The following is a 21,951-nucleotide window of genomic DNA, read 5'->3' on the forward strand; positions in this document are numbered from 1 at the left end:
GTTTGTAATTTTTTATCTAAATGAGTTTTTACATCAACCTAATCGTATAATTACTTTGTGTTAAAAATTTCGATGTTGCTATTCCTAACATGGACAGCTTAATAAATAGAGGAGTTGCAATTTATTTTATTACTAGTCTATTAGTACTAGCAATAAGTAGTCGAACACTACCTACTTTTTGTACCGAGAAGAATATTGAGATTTTCATTTTACATAATTATATGCTTATTATGCCGCGAATAAGATTAGTAGCGTAAAGTATCATCAATCAACGGACTATTAAACTTTGTTGTGTTCGACGTATGAGTGAGCCAATAAAACTGCAGGCAAAAGGGACATAACATTGTAGCTACCAACGTTGGTGGAGCGTTAGTGTGATGTTGAGGAATGATTAATATTTCTTATACCACTAATGAATATAGAGGGTCGTGAGCATTTACCATCAAGCAGCCTATATGTTAGTCTGCGTCTTCCATGACATAAAAAAATACTTGCCGAAGCGTTTGTCTTGCGTTAAATTCGTCTCATATGTCCCAATGTTAAATACACTACAACGTTCTATGTATTCTATCCTCCTCTACAATTTAAAAATTTAGTTTCTGCACATGTAGCTAAGCAGGAACAAACATTTACACCCAACGTAACAATAAAATTTATTATAAGTAGATGGCAATATTTATTAAGACAATAGAGAAAATTGTAGGCCAATAATAAGGTATTCATTAAAACTTTAAATGTAACATCAAATTAGACTTTTTTGTTATTTTAAGAACTAATTAGGGTTTTTTTTATGAATATGCTTTTAATAATATTGACCGTAGTGGTGTGAAGTTAATTACACGTCAGTTTATTGGCATCAATACGTCGTTAACCGAACGTGATTTACACTATGATTGAAGTTTTTAATACCATGTAATTAAAAACTCGTTTCGTATATATTATCACCCAATTTTCACATTCGAAGTAATCATTCGTAAATTATCGCCTTATACTTTTACATTTGTATTAATTTATATTTATTAATATCGTTGCAATATTTATTTTATAAGGCTGCAGACACTGAGATCTTTGATTCAATCCTCGGTTTAGGACAATAAAAAAATTTTATGTTAGCTGTGAAATAAAAAAAACCGTAAATCCTAAAATACTAATCTTGACCCAATGCTGGTCTTGTGACTAGAATATATTTGTTTTGCTACCTATTTTCATTTCTATTATACATTTTTTGTACACTGTCGATATGTATTGGTTATAATATAAATCATTTCTCATATCACCCTGGGGAAAAAAATCTTGGGAACTAAAATGTTTTTCAAGCCAATGTTTTTCAATGTTGTTCAAGCCTTTAGTTGCACTGTTTCGTCGACATTTCAAATCGAAACACAATAATACCAAGTACGCTACTACCCAATTGGTCTTGCCACAAAGCGCTACCAAAAGTCAAGATGAAGTCAAATGTCTTTATTCAATGTAGAAGCGTTATAATTGCTTATTTATAGTCAAAAATCTGCCACAGACAGAAATATAGTAGGATATCATTTTATACATTTTTTACAACTATTGTTTTCATACAATCACAATAAATATGTATATCTTCTTTATTTATAACAGTAAAGTACAGTAGCACCACCACCAATAAAGCACCACCAAGTAATATATTGACATATATCCTTATCTAACAAGCAGCTACTACTCACAATGTTTTTGATATCTCTTAACTGTTTTTATTGTAAGCGAGTATCGTGAGTATCGTATATGACTTACGACTCGTACTATGATACTACTACGCAAAGTAACTTCATACAAGCTCCTATAGCTCTACGAAGTTTCAAATAAATCGATTAAACGATGCGTGAACGTATAAAATACGAATAAAAAGTTGTATGATAAGTATATGAAAAACTAACTAAGACAAAAAACAATACACATATTATCATTCAAGGAACCAATCATGAGGTAGATATGTTGTATGAATTATTATGTACTCGACATTTGAATGATGTTTCAATTAAATTAGCGATTCGAATCACCAGCACTTAGAGTTAATCGGATGAATCGTCGAGTACATTTAGACTCAGGATATTTACTTGTTATTTTGTCTTGGGCTAATATTAACTCTAAGCGAGTCATCAGGTGGAATGCCCGCTTATATTTTAAATTGATACTCTTAAAAAGAAAACGAATTTCTTTATATGATTTCTAAACTTGATGAAATAAGTTATGTGGTATCTGTAATAGACACGTAATATTAATTGCTAAATTTAACAGACAATGAACAGTAAAATCTGCAGCCTTTTAATTATTTTAGCTTTGGCTGATTTTCATTCCATTATTCTACCAATAATTACATTATCATCAATTCCAGTTTGGGTGTTGATAGGATTCTATTGATTTCCAGCCGTCTGCCTGATGTTATCCTAGGCTGAGTCACCATCATATGTAATTGAGTCGCTTTATTTAATTCGATTGTATCGTGCATTGATAGATGAGCTTAACTAAAACTTCCTTTGTGGGCTCTTACGACATTATTGTAATGGGTGAAATCACTTTCAGTCTCTAAACCACGTAGATTTCTTCGAACATAATAGAACCAAAAAACATTTTTTTCCACGGTTTCTATAACATACCATCATCCTCCAGCCCTTATCCCAACTGTATTTGGTGGCGCAGCATGGCTTCTCCTTCCATACTTCTCTGTAGGAAGTCATCTTACAAATAACATTCCATCCATCGTTTCTTTGGTCGTCCTTTATCTCTTTATCCATCCTCAGTCCTCCTAGAATTCTATAAGATACCATCATCAGTAATCTCTAAGACTTCTCAAGGCAACATATCAATTTCCTTTATAACCTTTACCTCATTAAACGGGAATTAACTTTTTTCTATCGTGGAAAGCATATATTTATTCGAGTGTGTTGCCAGGATATAGTTACGCCCGTCCTTTGTTCAACTTCATTAAAGTTAGATCTACTCGAGCGACTTTGTTGTTCTGATTCAGAGAATATCGTGACTCAAACGTATTAAAAAATAAAAATCAATGTCGATAATTGCATTTCATAATACGATAAAGTTTTTTATTTATTTCATTGCATGTACCGTGGCATGGTTTCAATAATTAATAACAATTAATCAGTTAAGATGTTTTATTAATAATATCTTATGTGGTAAGTCAGTGTAATTACAGGTAAATGAATGATAAATATGTATTCCAATATGATTAAGAAATCCAAATACAAAATATTCATCCATAAATTTTAGAAAATGCCATCGTCGGAGGTGACCAATATTCATCAGATGAATCATATACTCGTCTTCTATCCTAAAATAAAAAAAGTCTACGTTTAACGATTATTATTATAATATATTACCGTTAACAATTTGCGAGTCTAATCCGCCACTATCCAGTCGGATAGGTACATACTGAAAACTGCGTCAATGACTCACTTTTAAAAGGCTTCATCGCTTTACCTACTTACAAATATGGATTCATCTCATTCATAATATGATTCAGGTTTAACTTTATACGAATAGGTATTTGAGACAACAAAATCTATTAAAAGAAATCATTTTACGATGACATACTAACGCAAGCGTTACTACATCATTTGTAATTTATTGGCAAAGAGTCACAAATTACTGAATAAATTTACAGCCTGTATTGTCGGTATAAGTCTGTGAACAATGGGATACAAGTTGTTACTAATAAGGAAATGATCATTTCAATCAGACGGCCGTGTACTAAATACGATGGCCCATCGAATTATGAAAGTGAAGGAATGAAGAGGGCACTTGTCTTGGCGCTCAATGGAGCACAACAACATGTCCTGAGCAGTTGACTAGTATCTTTTGATAATGCCTTGGCCAGAATCAGTAAGTCACCATCAACATAGTCAATTAATGAGAACCACCATAGTAATATTTATTAGTGCAAAATTACTTTGAAAATCGCAGATTTTATTCAAACACTAAAAGAAAGTGTTTGAATAAAATTAAAAGGATAAATCATTGATTAGATGCTTAATCGTCACTTTGTCTCGTGGATGTTTTTCTTTATTATAATTGTTTATTATTTATTTGTAGCGTTTAGCCTTGGTCATTTTCCATTATACAGACAATGTCTTTAGACAGCCTTGTCACACCCACAACATAAAATATGTTTGTTTATACAAAACGAGTTAGACATAGTATTTTTTAAATTTTAATAGACACTTTTTATTAATTTTTTTGTAAATTACGTAATGCTAGCCTACAAAATAGACCGATGATTTGTAAGGGTCGCGGGAAGTCATTGTTTACGAATTTCCTAAAACTGGTCATCGTGGAAATTCCTTGTACAGCTGTAGTCGTCTTCCGGCTGACATGGCGATAAAATCAATTTCACATTTCCTTCAATTGAATTCTTCAGAAAATCACCAACAATTACCTTGTCGCTACGTAACAAATTTTATAATTAGAGACACTATAGGCTATTACATATTGTTAACCCAAAAAAGAAAACATTCTCCTTTCGAAAAGGGGCAACTATCCTACAAAAATCTCGCCCTCGTAACAATTTAAGTCGAAAATAATTGTGCATTCATTCGTTCACTAAATATTTATATAAATGGAATAAAAATAGTTATTCATAGATGGAAGGCATAAGTAACATTCCTTTCCAACGATTTTCCTGTAAATTATTTTTAGTAATATTTTCTTTTGTACATATCGAATTTAAACGTTGTATCGACTTAATTAGGATACTTCTTTGAAAAGCTTAGAATAGAATTTCTAAACAACTGTATCTGTATGTCATATTGTTGGCTTCCTACCAACCTACATTTCACACGAATTTAGTACTAGCAAATTTATACATTTAATTTTTATAGGAAGAGTTAGTTACAGACTATGAATTATTATTTACAGTCTACTGAACATAATAATAAACGTGAAGTACGTAAAACATATATTACCTACAAAAGTACAATGAATGTAGCTATAGGATAAACAAATGTTTTTAATTATCTTGTAATGCTTTTCTCGCAGTTTTAGATGAAATTTCGTAATTTTATAATGCAAAATCTGGTAGATTAACGGTATCTGCGTCAATGCTTCTGTTTATAACAGTTTACCTAAACACATGGATGTTACCTTACATTGTTATGATACTGTGGTTTAGATGCAAAGCGCACTCTAACCCAATTTAAATCAGAACACAGCCAACAATTTATTTGTAAATAATGTAAGCGTATTAAGTAGTCGCTGGGTTTGGCGCGTGGATTTGGATTATGCATACCTGTTTCCATACATTTTGCCATATCGGTTGACATTTATGATTTCTGTTTAGTTTCGTTTCGTACCGTCGGAATAGATAGCCTTTTATCATCTACTCTATAAATATACATTAAGCACCATTCACTAATTTAAGCACAGAATAAATATGGTACAAACAATTTTGTAGGTAGGCTCCTTTCCTTCTTCGATTGGAATCTTATAGGTATATCTGAATTGGTTCAATACTTCTTTTAAACTAACAAATATTCAAAACAAATATCACATAATACTATTTTGTGTGGAAGCATAATAATAATTAAATTACAGTACTATAGTAACATCGGATAGTTATTCTAATAAAATTAATACCTGCCATTGAAATAAATAATCTCTTAAACTTGTTTCTTTTAATACACAAGTTACTTTCGATTTACACGGTTAGTTTTACACATCGTCAGTTTTATACGGATGAAAAAATACGGGACAAAGGACGGGAAGATGTTGCCAAATATCTACTTATTTTCTCCACCATTCCATAAGAGTAAAGTTAACATATTCATGTGAATTAGGGCAGTAACATCCGATTATCGCGTATTTATTTTCGTAACTACTGTGATTCTTGCCAATTCTTCTCAGTACAATTAATATTCGGAACCGATGGCAGATTTACGTTTAATCGATTCTGTAAAATGTCGATTCAAAAAGTGCTTGTAAAAGCCTAATCGAATATTGTATTAGAATATTATTATCTTTGAGTCGTTCTTGTTCTTAGTCCATAAATATTACACGTATATAGTTTTTACTGTTATGTTTTTCGCATTTTCATGTGGGCGCGTTTGTGTTTTACACGGGTGTTTTTTGCGATATTTACCTTCCCTGTAAGTCGAGGGATTGGAGTATTTGAACGACGAAATTAGAACAAGACTCGAAGACTTTGTAAGCACTTCGAACTTGATAGTTTTGCCTTCGACATGTTGACGTAAGCCCAAATTGTTTTATCTATCAACTTGTAAGAGACGTCCAAAGTAGTTAACGAATCCAGTTTTATGACACACTATATCTATATGTTTATAACCTTATTCGATGTGTGTGTTTGTTATGTCTGTTGTAATATTTTTCGTTGCTAAATTATACAATTCTAATTTTAAGCCACACTTAATGAAACTTTTTTTTAAATATAAAGATGAATATTTCGTTAAGAATTATTTTTGCATATATTATACAGTTCATTGTTTCGAATGATATACTTAACAATGAATTGAACGAATGACGTCTTCGCTTTTTTTTTAATAATATTCTTAAATAATTAAATAATTTATTTGAAATTTAAACTATATATAGTATCTACGCTGAAACAAATAATGTCAAATGTTGAATACAATATGCCGGGAAAAAAACATGTTATTGACACGGAAACGGTTTTTTTTAAAGTATTGTATCTGTCAATATATCTTTACGGATACAATACTTTAAAAAACCATAACGTGAATTCTTGGTATTTTCATAAATCTTGATGCATTAAAATCTCCTTGTTCATTATCTTTAGATGTCAAGAATCTATGAAATGTAGTACAATTCGATTCGATTCGACCTAATAATTTTAACATAAGTATATGACATTTACGTATACAATAAATCGATAAAAAGTATAATTTCATAATTTTTCAACGCGTGGAAAGTCCTATTCCGTCTCAATGAACAATCGGTTTAATCACATTATTTTCGGCATACGATCACAACTTCAGCTTTAAAATATGTGTACAATAAATACAAATTTTCCGGTCCATATCGTTGTTAAATTAATAATATCTGCAGCAAACAGGCTGTTATATATTTGGTGACTTTCATAATTCGCAAAAGACCTGATAAATTCAAAACATTATTTTTTAATTAAAATAAATGAAAAAAGAATACCTTTAGAAATCAACTTTGTGTTATTTTCTAAATTGCATTTTTTATTGTAAAAATATTAAGTATACATCATTGAATTATATTTAAAAAAAAATATATTGAATAAGATAATTCGTAATAACTTAAATATCAAAGTTACATTCCCACTGTTGTAAGCTAAGGTATCACAAGTTAATATAAACACCGGCTACCTTTTAAAAGGTCATCCTTTATTTCTAAGGTTAAAGCGGTATCTTGTGTATACGACTATGTATATTATGAAATAGGTATTTGTTGTATTAATTTGTTATTATTCAGAATTCTTAAGATATTAGCAGTACTATACTATCAATTACCTTATTTATATTTGTGTTAATTTTCTTTAAATAATGATTATTCGCTTGGGGTTTTTCGAATTTAATAGTCTAGTTTCACGTCGATTATTTTAAATATAATTAACAATACAATACAATCCGTATATATGTAGGATGTCGAGATGCCCCAATGCTTAAAATGCTTGCATCTTAATCGATGAGTGCGCATTCAAACCCAGATAATCACCGCTGAACTTGCATGTACTTAATTTGTGTTCAAAATTAATCTCGTGCTTGGTAGTGAAGGAAAATATGGTCAGGAAACCCAGATGCAGCATCCAAGCAGCTTGGGGGTGAGCAACTTAAAACCTTCTCGTCAAAAGTAGAAACCTTAGCCCAGCAGTGACACATATCTTGTATATGTCGTATTTTGTCTCTACTTTATTTTATATTTAGAAAAAAATATAAATATGGGGAACCAAACTCTGCAGACAAACAATAAGCGCCCGTTTGTTACAAAAATAACAGTCTATGTTAAATCAAATTCCTTGAATGTTTCTGAAAGTGGAAACTGTATGTTTTGATTAAAATTGATGGGTGTAAATAGTTGCTCTAATAATCTTATTAATACACTGATCTATAAAAGAGCCACAGATAAAACTATATTTTTATGAACCATACTTTAACTTTAATGTACACAACATTAAAAATGCTTTTATGTTTTTGTAAATAGTTCGTACCAGCGCGAATAGCTCTAACATCTTTCAACCGAGGTCACGTTCTATTGTTTTTGAGATAAATATATATACAGTTGTGCAATAAAAACCTCAAATAAAACTCGCTCTTCGCCTCGCTTTGATTCATTTGTAATATCTTGTTAACAATCTGTATAATAATTAAAAAGTTGTAAAAAACTTGACTACACACAAAAAAATTACTGTATGTAACGAATTTTATAAGATTTCAAAAAGGTTTTAGTGCGCTGTTATTGCTTTTTGTTAACGTGTAGGTATGAATTATCTTTATTAAATTTAGTTTAACTGCGAATCTTGTAGGTCTTTGTCTTTTCTTAGGGTTCAAATCATTATAAATAAATTTAGTAGGAGATACACAATAACCATATAGTATGAACCTATTAGTAGATTACATTCTAAAACACATATATGTAGGTTAATGGAAATACTTTTTTCTGCGATGTATTTATCGCCAAAAGTAATTTCGTTACATTAAATAATAATATATGGCGGCATAGAAAAACCATACAACACTCAAAGAAAAGAATCACGATTTCATTATTTTAGTCTTTCATATCCTATAAAATCAAATTTTCTAGTTTAGAAAGTATTGTTTTGCGTAAAATGCATCAATTTTGATTCTTTAGAAATGTATGATTCTAAATGAATATGAATATAGAATAAATAATAATAAATAAATAAATAAATATGAGACAACATCACATACATTACTCTGATCCCAATGTAAGTAGCTGAAGCACTTGTGTTATGGAAATCAGAAGTAACGACGGTACCACAAACACCCAGACCCAAGGCAATATAGAAAACTAATGGTAATCTAAATCGTCTCGGCCGTTAATCGAACCCGGGACCTCAGAGTGGCGTACCCATGAAAACCGGTGTACACACCACTCGACCACGGAGGTCGTCAAATATTATATAATGAATGCATTTCATGCTGATATATTTAATACAAGTTGTCGCTTGCGGCTTTGCTCGCGTTTTAGGGGGTTGGTTGTCATGTGTTAGGTAAAAAAGCCTATAGCCTAAGCCTAGCCTGAGCCTTGTTTTGGACTTCAAGGTAGCTTCATACAGAATTTTATCAAATTCGGATCAGTGGTTTGATCTTCAAAGAGTGACAGATACTTTCACATTTATAATATTAGTAAAGATTGTTCTTAATCTATCAGCTATTTTATTATCATCACATATCATAACTACTACACAAATGGCTTAATTATCGCCCTGTACTTGAGTCACAAAAGACAGATGCAGCTTTTTCTTACAAGTTGTACGAATTTCAGAAGTTAACTTGAAAAGGTAGTTTCGAACATTTGTAGTTGTTATATCTGTGTCACTGATTCAAAAATAGAAGCAATTACCGCTTACTACCGGCTTCGCGAAATTACTGAGTGAAGTGTATAATTTATAATTTTCTTAAACTTTATTGTTTTCTACATATTTATTCAATAATATTCAGTTTATTGCACGTATATATCGCTTGTATTGCACCTTTATCAATTACTGGTTGCCTAAAGGTTTACTGGTAAAGAATGGCTTCAGGCACTACCGCCGCGTATTGTGCCAACTATACTATGGTCAATAAAGATATTTTGATCTTTATTAGCCAACAAAAAGTATAATCATTAAAAGTAAACAGTCCTAAAAAAATATTACAACTTGTCTGTTTTATCGAAGTTCAAAGAGAAATATAACTAAATGTGCAAATTATATGTTGTATAACATACTCTTTGACATGATTAGAATCGATATTCGACAAGTAGTAGTTTGTAAGTTATTGACTCAACAAATTTAGCGAGTAAAATCTAACCCATTACAAATTATCCAACAACAACAACAGTCTGTAAATTCCCACTGCTGGGCTAAAGGCCACCTCTCCCTTTGAGGAGAAGGTTTTGAACATATTCCACCATGCTGTTCCCATGCGGGTTGGTGGAATACACATGTGGCAGAATTTCTATGAAATTTGTCACATGCAGGTTTCCTACGATGTTTTCAAAGACTAATTAAGCACATGAATCAGCGGTGCTTGCCTGGGTTTGAACCCGCAATCATCGGTTAAGATGCACGCGTTCTAACCACTGGGCCATCTCGACTCCAATTTATCCATATGAATATATTTTTTCTCACTGGAAAAACGCGTTACGCGCAATACATATGAGTATCTAACATGGCAATTATTTTCCAGTATACAAGTATAACTCCATTCTAAAAAACATTACATTAACAAATTACAACAATTACACCGAAAAGAATTGGTGTATACGAATGGTATTATGACCATCACTGGTCGACCGGCAGATGCGATATGGTCGGTTAATTAATGAATTTATAATTATAGGCCACCAATAAATGGATATGATACGGCTTAGTTTATACAACAAACATATGTTCACTAGTTTCAGTCCACGCCATCACCAAAACATTGGTCAGGTATATGTAATCATTTCCTTAATAATTGGCTCATGTGACCCCCACACAATGCATTTGCTAAAAATCATACCTACACATCTCGTCATCACTTACATTAATATTAATTAACCTCTAGACACTAAGGTCGGGATTTTTAATACAAAGGTCGCAGTCAAATCTGTATTTAGTTATCGAGTCACGTCTCGATAGGTACGAGACTATGGCTGTATCGCAATATGCAAAGTGACGTCACGGTGACAGGAAGTCTATTACCGCACTTGATCCTTTTAAGCTAAACGGATATTCAGCTGATGGAATTGTCTGTCTACTCCCCCTACCGCGCCCTGTTTCAGTACGGGTTTATTTATTTGCATATTCGTCATTAATCATGTTCACGATCTAGGCTTAATCGTTACATTATGTAAACATTTATATAATGCTAATGTTAATTTGTATCGGTCATAATATTATATTGATAACAGTATTGATTTTTAATATTGTTGTCTCGAATTAAACATTCTTGATAGTTTAAAACAATAATGAAATAATATTCCAAATTAGTTGCAAATAACGTAATTATTTAATAGCATTAAAGTTGTAATAGCTAGTAATACAATCAAGATAATGATTACTTTCATAACAAAAGAATTGGAAAAACGTTAATTTAAAATTACAATTTAAAATAAAATAAGATGAACAAAGAATGAAACTGTACTCGAAAATACAGGTAAAAAAAACGCCGACGACAAAATGTCCTGCGGCATTCTAGCAGAGATAGTGCCGACATTGCCTCCGAATCGCAGGGCGCAGTCTATTAAAATAACTACTTGTGGATCCTTTACCTTAAAACACTAAGAAAAAGTATACCCGCATTAATTAGAAAGGCTAGGATATTTCAACTTGTAAAGAAAAACAAATCCACAGCACAGTAGTGCTTCATAATGAGGGAAGTTCTCGGGCGCCTTGCGTGTCGCTGGGTTATTTGGAAGAATTATTGCGTTCTACAATGGAAAGCCTTCTTAAAGGATGTGAAAATGGCCTTTCAACAAAATTCAATGCTCTTTCACGCGTTCTTTATAAAAATACCTCGGCTTTAACACCGATATTATACATGATTTTTATTTATGGAGAAGTAATACATATTTTTAACAATTGGTAATATATTTTCATTTGTTTTAATGATTATCTCATTTGTTTTATTCATAATAAACGAGAAAGCAATTTGTACACTACCCATTTATAATAATAATGGTGTTCAGTAAGATCAAAATACTAATTAATTGACTGACTGATGATAGCAATAGTGGTATTTTTCAGTCGAGATTGTAGAGACGGTACAAAAATCTAAGCTGAAATGCATAGTTGCATCTTATTGACTCAGTATTATAACATGATGGACGGGAATCTGTATCTAATGGAAAGAGATCAGCCGCAAGTCCAAAGGGATCACAAACTTTCCAAAGTACGGGAACCATTATACTTTCGACTTTCTTATTCTCGGTACCGAGAATTTCTCGCCACAAGAAACCAACATTTTTATTGTCTCGAATGATGATACGAACTCACCATAAAAACTAGTTACTAAACAAACGAGGCAGTGAAATATATCTATCATATATATATGAGCTATCGGAAAAACGTCGATTGTAACTTATAATGAGGGAAATATTTTTGTAAGCCGGAACACACTCAAAGCGATGACCGAGCTAGTGTGCGTTACTACACGCATAAGAGAAATATCTTAGAGCTAAGACCATAGGATTGCCATTGACAGTAGGGAATAGCTTGTAATCCTCGCACTACCAATGTATGTCGATGAAAGTATACAGGAGCTCTCAATCTGTCATTGCGTCTTTTATAATTAAAAATAACATTTTAAAATTATATACATTCATATAAATGTATAGGATTACTATCAGGTAGATATTCTCACCTCGTAAAATAATGGATTATACAAAATGAGTCTCTGCCATCCTATTTTAAATATTGCGCGCAACGACCTCCACTATTCTAGTATGAGATTTTTACGCAAAAAAGTTAAATTAAGATTCAACCGAACACCTAAGAGCTCTTTGATCATAGATGCAGGAGGCTGCTCTCATTATAGTCTGACTTTATATTTTCCACTGAATAACGAGTTATACCATAGGCATTTGCATAAAAAGAGATAAAATATTAAATCCTGCACGAAGGGTGTACTACAAAAATATAGATACATGAAAATTCGTTTGTAATATTGGTAAAAAGATTTTTGTATCAAGGAATTTTACTACTTTCTCTTTATATTATTCATGTTACCAAGTAGGAAAAGGTTCAAAATTGCTAATAATTTACAAGTTCAAGCCATGTGATTGAGCTAAACCTTTGCGCACCCTTTTACTGTCAATCATCGGTCTTCCCTGTTTTCGTTAACAACTATTGTATGTATTGATTTCCCTAGGTTGATGATCTTCAACTATAGTTCTATCTCAGGGAGCAATTTTTGGTACAATACACCGAAATTAGGAATTAATGAAAAAAATGAAAAAAAAACTAAATAACAGTAAAAAAACGTTTTTAAATATTACAAAAGTTTAAAACTAATACAATTATGTCTTATTTATAAATATGTGTTATTAGTAGATAAATATATAAAATATATTCATTCCAAATTATATAACCCATGCCTCAAAGCCTGAAGTTTTAATTAATCAATTCGCTGGTTGTGCGTATGCTCTCCTTTAATGACATTATATCTCGAGTGATATGGCTTCATAAAAATAATTGGTAATTAAATTCAATCGCAATTGATACGGATTGACTTCTGTTCGTACTTTAATCATTACATTTTTATTGTACAATATATGTGTAAGTTAAAATGATTAAATGTGTCTATAAACATAAAAGAGTTCAACTATTTTTATTTTGTTTTTATTTAATAGTGACGAAAATTTTGAGCAACATATAGTAAAACAAAACCCAAATGAATATCTAGAATTTTTCGTTAGTTTTTCAGAGAGTTTGTAATTGTTTTCAAAACTTAAGTTACGATTGTGAGTTTCCATCCGTCAATTAACAAGACTGTATTGTATAAGATACTAAGTATACTCGCGTATTTGTATATTGCTATGAAAGCTACTGTAATACAACACAAAATTAAATTACTATGATGTTTTCTTTTAGACGAAAAATTGTGCTGTCAATTGTTTAATTTCATAAAGTATGTGCAAAGTCATTCAAATTAATCAGCTCTTATTTATATTTATTTAACAAACGAGCTTCCAATAATCCGTTACTGAAAGGCATTTTAAACAACGTTGGAAGAAGTGATTTTACATCTTGCTATGATAATGGTCAATTTTTAACATGTAACATCAGTCGTGTGGTTCTATAAGAATTCACTTCGTAAGTCACTCGTGAAGTGTTGACAATTAACTTACATTTATGCGCCATTTTGATACGTGTCTGTTATAAATTTTATATAATTATGTGGCATTGATTATATTCAACGCCCGCCCCTTCCATAAAATCTGGTACTTGACAGACAACCTCCTTAAATATTTATCAAAACCTGGTGTCTAATATACACTTACATTTTAACTCATTCACAGCATCCTGTTTGCGGATATCGTGGGGTTCACGGTGCTAGCATCGCAGTGCAGTGCGCAGGAGTTGGTGCGTCTTCTCAACGAACTCTTCGGCCGATTCGATCAACTCGCCAATGTGAGAAAATAAATTGCTTACCATATTTAGCCATTAAAGTATATTACTTACATAGAAAAAAACCTATTTAGCAGGTGTATATGAAATTTGAAAAAATAAAATTTTAAAACAGCTGCCGTGTCACACGCATTAAATGAAGGCTAAACAAAAACGTTATACTCGCAGAACTATTTTGGGCGTTATGTCATTAATTATATCATACAAATTCATGAACACGTCTTTACAGGTAATTTTATAGTTTTTTTCCGAACAGTATTTTTTTATTATCCCATACTAGTAGTTTTCTGCGGCTTCACTCGCGTTATGGAGTGATGGTTGTCATTTGTCAAGCAAAATAAGTAGCTATCCTTCAAGTTTGTTTAATACAAAATTTCATCAAATTCGGTTCAGCGGTTGAGTCGTGAAAGAGCTACAGACAAATAGATAGACAGAGTTACTTTCACATTTATAATATTAATATCGATTTCAATTTAAATGTCTGTTTGCGACTTTTTTATAATAGGAGTAAGTTATATGTTATAATATATGATTTACTTGAGCGTCCGTAAAATGGTCGGTCTTGGTCAATGATAAGTAATGTCAATATATATGATAAAAAAGCGTGGAGTTAATACCTGTTGACTTCCAAGCAGGATATATTAATTTAAATATTTTTTTTTGAACTAACATGACTTTGTATTTTTTAAATGTTGAAAAAGAGTAACTACTGTGTTTCTTGAAGGTTCTTCTCGGTAGAATCTACTTTACGAACCGGTGGTAGCTTCACTTAATTGTGAAATGACGATTCAAAAGTGCTTGTAAAAGCCTACTTGAATAAAGTTTATTTTGATTTTGATGTTGATATTTAAAATGTTTCCATAGGATAACCACTGTCTTCGCATCAAAATCCTCGGCGACTGCTACTACTGCGTGTCGGGGCTGCCGGAGCCGCGCTCCGACCACGCGCGCTGCACCGTCGAGATGGGACTCGACATGATCGATGCGATTGCGTGAGTGACGCCTCCTTTTTGTTTAATTTGCTGAACACGACACAAGATTGAGCGCGATAAATAAATTATTAATCTGTACAGAATTTATGTTGAAAGTTTTGCTTGTAAAAATAATACGTATATTGACTCTAGTGTTAAATAGTGTGTTTTCAAACCACAACAAAGCTGCTTACATCTTACTCTTAAAAATAGTTATTATTATATATGGTCAATAGACGAGCGGAAAATAATAGCTTTGAAAATAATAAAATCTAATATTATTTTAAACGGAAAAGACGAATAGAATATTGTAGGTTATTAAATTCCGGTAAATATTAAACAATGTAATGAGCAAATGATAAATTATACGAAATACCATTCAAAGATATTTACGTATGATATAATCACGCAATGTTAAAATCACGACTTACCTTCATGTTGTACATTAATTTAAATTAAGACGAATGTCAACTGTTTATTTGGCATCGTGTGCCATAATAAATAAAATCTTAATGATCCCCTGCAAGTATCTGAAACTCAAAGCGCGTTCAGTTTTCAAACTTACGTCGTTATATATTCAAAACTCTTAAACATTCAACTTTAGTGCTTATTTATTTACGTACTTTACCGAACAAAGGGTCGTCCTGACGATGCTGCATTTATAGACATCCTCAATACACAAACGTTGTAAGTAATCATGCACTACTAGATAATAAATTACAATAATCTATGTATCAATACATGGTTTTAAATAAAAGTCGCTTACCGCAGTCTGTCCGTATGTCCGCTTAGATCTTTAAAATTACACAAAGGATTTTGTTGCGGTTTTTTTTTATAGATAGATTGATTCATGGGGAAGGTTAAATATAGTAGAGGTTAAAGGGAAATATAGTAGACAAACACTGATAAGTAAGTAACACTGGTAAGTAAACAATTTTTTGCGCTTCGTTGCAATATATTCAGTATCATTGCTAGTTATTTAATAAGAGAAGACTCTTAAATGATGTACACTTACATGCACACTGAAGCAAATACAATATAATAAACGTGTTGAACTATATTTTTATGAGTTAAACGATATGTGTGTAATGTTGAACTTTTGTGAATGTTTAATTTCAAAGATTATCGTTTAAGGTCGTTACTTAAACAGACCGCAGCGGATTATCCCATATTACCCTATCTGAGACCACTTTTGTGAAGTTATCCCATTCCATTAAACGTCGCTTTATGAAACTTGTTCACATATTTGAGTACAGAAATTATTTAATTACAATACACTTGTTCCTTTGTTTAATATTAATTAAAACCAACTTTCGTTATTTATCGTATAAATTATGTTTAAGTAAGATCAATAACCGGTTAAAACATCTGATCATAACTGAGGAGAGTGAATACAAATCCGGACAAACTTAATTTGTATTTATAACTATCATACATCGTGAAGCCTGCGTGTTTTGGGTCAAAATCAGTACAAGTGTGTCCATCAATCCGGATTTGAGTAGCGTGTTGTAATAAGCCCCTGCCCGTTCTCGAAATTGAGAGGATGTTTTATCAGCGAGACATTAGTCGGTTGTTACTACATTCGATTAAATATAATCAGATGATACACTAAACAGGTACCAGTACTAGGAAGTAATATAGTGTCGCATTTAGCGGCGAATGCCTTGCAATGCTTCCAATGTTTTTTTTGTAACCCATTATCCGATATGACTCGCGCCATGTCTGGGAACGTAACATTTGTACATTACTTTTTCAGGAAGCTTAAAACGTAAGTATTGTTTCAACTCAAATGGATAATCGGAATTGAATCAAAATAAAGAACTGACTATCTTCTACTATCTCTTTTTATTAATATAAGTGTGATGTCCATTGAGTGGTCTAGAGTTCTGTTTTTAATTGAAATATATCTGTGAGCGTAAATTGCGAACAGAAGGCAATGATTCTTATAGAACTATAAATAGCTCAATTGTAATTAACTACGATATAACAGATAGCCATCACAAGGACGACCCGTTCCGACCGAAAATCACACAATTACTACTTAAGCAGGCGTTTACTAATTAGTTGGTAGATGAATCAAGTATTAAATTATTAAAACGTAGCAATCGTTTAACTAATAGTTATGTTTATGTTCCTTACTTGAAATATTCCTTGTCCATCGTTACACAAGCCACGCTTGAATAATGTATATTTTGTTTTAAATGTCTTACGAGTTGAGACACATAATATTATCATATTCATAAAATTAGTTAAAAAGAAACCAACGGCAAATATGCGCAAAGAATTTCAGTCATTTTGTGTAGACCAGGCGCAAGAGAAGTCAAAAAATATATTACCATATTATACAGACTATTATTTTTTTGCATTAAAAGACAAGATCTTGTAGCCTAAATAAAATAATACCTGTGTAGAACAAAGGCGTAATAACTTTTTGATACCTCTTTCCATATCATGGGGTCATAGGACACGCGTATCATAAGTTTTCATTTAAATATATTTAAATGAAATGTATGAAATCTGAGACATTAATAATTCTCTGTGTTGCAAATATCAATTCTCGCTACAGTTAAACGATACGAACAAAAAACCACAACTCAGCTTATAACATATTGCTACGAAAAATTACGTTGTATTAAAAGTTAAAGATATAATTTATAAAATAAACATCTTACTCATTAAATGCAGCTGAAACGTTGTGTGGCGAGTGGTCCAAATATATGATGTTTTTATTACTGGAGTCCGTCTCGCTTGTCGCCGCTGACAGCTGACGTGCCGCTAGCTTCCTATCCATTCACTACCTGCTCACATTTGTCAGCTTAAATTAACGGGCTCGTATGTGAATCGAGATAAAATCTTCATATTGATTTATTTAATTTCGAGTAGGTACTTCGTGAGATCAATTTTATTAACTGATCGTTCGATATACTTTATATTGACAGCTGGAATATTTTTTATTCTTCTTACATTAGATATGTTTTATACTGGTGGTACATTTATCTAAAAGCTTGTCATGTAGGTACGGCCCACTGATATTGCAACACAGACCAAGCAGGAATTGTTTTTATTACTATTTGAAAAGAACGTCTTAGTAGTCATGAGTAGCAATTATGATGAAAAAATGAATGTATAGTAGCAATGCACGTGTAACAGTTATCGCTTATCGTAAAGTCTCCCGATTGTGGATGGTGATATTTATATTTAGAAGAACGAGCAATTATCTAAAATAAACGTTTACGAGCGTTATTTTAACAGAACAATAAATGTCCGAGGTTATAACACGAAGATAATGGTCTCTTCTCGGGGGAGGGAAACAATGGCTGTTCCACGTCATGTAAATATTATATAGTTTTAGCTTTGTAGGTCAAACGAGTGGATTGCTCGGGACCCGGGTCGTGTGTACTCAAACTGATGTAGTGGTATCGAGAGTCGGGAATGTATATCAAAGCAATGGTTCTTACTTGAACTTGCCGTCCTTTTCAAAATGTGTCAAGAAGTTTGTGACGATTGCCACTTTAGCGAAATATTTTAATTTTACTTTCATCTAGAGTATATAAAAAATCGTTAATTCAGATTTCTTTGTAATATTTTAATCTGTATTCAAATAAAATAAAAGTTCCTGTCAAAAATTACATGCGTGAAAACTCTGGTTGCAAAAATTAAAAATGATTATTTTTTTAAATAGATATTGATGATTAAATAATAAGGTGACAAAAATCTATTATGTAGTATATATTTGTGTAAATTTTTGTATTAGGATGAAAATGTCATGAAACGGTAATAAATTTCAGAGACATGATGTCTATTAATATCTTTTGACGTAATTTTGGCCTCGGTAGCCAATGTCAAAGACTACGTAACCTCGCAGGTGATCCTATGAGTAATTCGCCATTCTTGTGAAAATTAGAATACTCTCATAAAGCTTACCTTCTAGCCGTATCTGTATCCGTATCGATGTTTCTTCGGTAACGTTGTATAATATCTGTTCTTGTGTTAAAGGGTATAGAATAAGAGATATCAAATGAAGTAAAGTCGATTGAGTATATAGATTTCTGTCTGTGTCAGACTTGCGAAAAAATTCCAAAAAGTCAGTGATCTGATCTCTAATCCCCTAACTTACGTCTTTACGTATTCTTTGAAACTCTTGAACATAAATACCGCCTTATTAAACCCGAGCTGCTACAGACAATTTCTGCACATAAATTAAAATATTTTAATTGGCTTTATCTGAGTTTTAAACCCAGGACCTTTTAACTTATAAGCTAGTAACTAGAATAGCGAGACAGTTTCTTAATCTATTCAATAACATAATACACGAATATTATTAAATTAACTATGTATTCACAAGTCATATAAATTGCAAACGATTTAATTAACAGACTAGAAACAAGAAATATCATTAATGTCATCATTATTATTAGCGCAAACTTGTCAAAGCATTCCTTGATAATACCGATACGTCTTATCAAATATTGCCTCATGAGAGGACTCTTTGTCAGGGCTACGACGGGTGGTCCCATCGCGGGACGAGGGTCAGGGATCCCTGCTATCTCGTACGAAAGTAGAAATTGCACGCGTATTGCATTTGAAACACATGAACCTATCCATTATCTACACATGTAATAAAATTGAGTGTCTGTTTGTAATATTAAAACAACCGTTTTTTTACTAAATGCCTATCTATGAATACATGGTACATATACCAACCTAACATTGTTTACTATTTTAATTGTAGACAGTCTGTCTGTTATTTCTGCCTAATCTCTAAAATGACTGGGCCGATTTTGAAGAGACTCTCTGCTAGGAAACTCATATAATAAGAAGCAACTTAGGCTACTTTTTATTTCTATAATATGTATATGTAAATTTAAATTTAATGAAATCGCTGACGAAGTCGCGGGCACTGCTATTTTGTAATTAAAATTAATAATTATTTAAATAAAACTAATTATAACGGATGAATCGCGTATATTAATTATTTTTAAACATCCCGACGTTTCGAGCACTTTGCAGTGTTCGTGGTCACGGGTAGACTAAGATGACATTTGTCTATTTGAAGAACAAAGGAAATATTATTAACAACTACCGCCAACGATTTCTCAATTGATATCTTGAGTAACGTTCCGGTTGCACGCAGAAGGCACTAACTGTATCTTTAGGTCTTGCAGTCTGTTGAATTTGGGATTTTAAATTTTTAATAAGTGGATCCCAGGTGTTAGATAGTCTCCAACCATCTTCTCTATTGAAGTTCGGATGTTTTTGAATTTCAATAGCCTCGCGTATCATTCTAGGAATGAATCTGTGTTCTCTAGCGAGGATCTGTGGTTTATCAAATCGGATAAAATGGTTAGGTTTATCCAGAGCATGTTCACAGACTGCAGACTTAGAAGAACGCCTATTTTTGACATCTCCTATATGTTCCTTGACCCTGGTACCGATGCTTCTCTCGAAACGTCGGGATGTTTAAAAAAATAATTAATATACGCGATTCATCCGTTATAATTAGTTTTATTTAAATGTGTAATAATCGCGAAAATTTAAGACAACATTATTAATAATTATTTAATAGTTTATCGATGTCAAAATACACGTATTAAAACTTACAATTAGAACATAACAATAACATCATATTTTGTACTAGGTTCATTCTAGTTAAAATAAATTAAAATGTGCATTTAATAATAATTATTACTACAATACGACGGTTCGCGTTACTTCGGTTAGATTAACATCAGATGTTAGTTTTATTAATATGCATGTAATTTTAATTTTATATTACACTAGAAAAACTCGGCAGGTGTCCTATTTTATACAATATACATTTATAATTAGATCCTTTAAAGTTAGATGGTATAGAAGTTGATATGTAGCACCACGAATTATAATAACGTAACGTACGGATTTTAAAGATAAGAAAGAAGAAATTCTACCCTATGTTTGAAGTGAACGGTGTCGAAATGTACTAATGTCCTATATTAATATATATATGATTTAGTTATTTACAAGACCAATTCCGTAGATATTTTTAAATATCTTAGTAGGTATATGAAATGAGCCGAAATGGCTTAGTAGTCGAAACGCGCGCATCTTAACTGATGATTGTGGTCTCAAACCCAAACCACCACTGAGTTTTGATATGCTTAATTCATTTATAATGCATCTCAAGCTCGACGGTGAAGGAAACATTGTGAGGATGCATGTGTCCAGTTTCAATGAAATTCTGTCACATGTGAATTCACCAACCCGCATTGGAACAACTCGGTGGAGTATGCTCTTAACCTTCTGCTTAAAGGGAGAAAAGGCCTAAACCTAGCATTGGGAACTTTACAAGCTTTTACTATATATATACCATATGTACTATAAAATAAAATATACAAATCATAATTTGCTGATATAGAAGTATTAAAAAAAAGCATTTGACGTGAATTGAAAATATAGGGATAGAATTTTACAACGAGTGTGGAGTTATATTTATTGCTGACTGCACGTCTATGAACTTGTGCTACGCCAGCCAGCGAATGTAACAGACGAACGAATTCCTTCTCCGCGTTTTCATTTCAAAGCCGGTAACAAGCTAAGCTGACAGATATTAAATTTCAGATAAAAATTAACTTCATTGAAATATTAATGTATTTTTATAACGTTTTTTGCTTATCATTTTAC

The 21,951-nt window shown here is 32.0% G+C and overlaps 1 protein-coding gene across 3 annotated transcripts in view; it reads left to right on the forward strand.

The window, feature by feature from the left end:
- LOC124533457 (Ca(2+)/calmodulin-responsive adenylate cyclase) overlaps positions 1–21,951 on the forward strand; it is an 88,807-nt gene that overhangs the window by 39,304 nt on the left and 27,552 nt on the right. For all 3 annotated transcript variants that reach the window (XM_047108739.1, XM_047108740.1, XM_047108741.1), the window contains exons 6-7: positions 14,212–14,323; positions 15,185–15,312. In XM_047108739.1, coding sequence (XP_046964695.1) covers positions 14,212–14,323; positions 15,185–15,312 — 240 coding nt within the window. The remainder of the gene's footprint in view (positions 1–14,211; positions 14,324–15,184; positions 15,313–21,951) is intronic.

This window comes from Vanessa cardui, chromosome 11, assembly GCF_905220365.1.
Source record: "Vanessa cardui chromosome 11, ilVanCard2.1, whole genome shotgun sequence".
Lineage (NCBI taxonomy): Eukaryota > Metazoa > Arthropoda > Insecta > Lepidoptera > Nymphalidae > Vanessa > Vanessa cardui.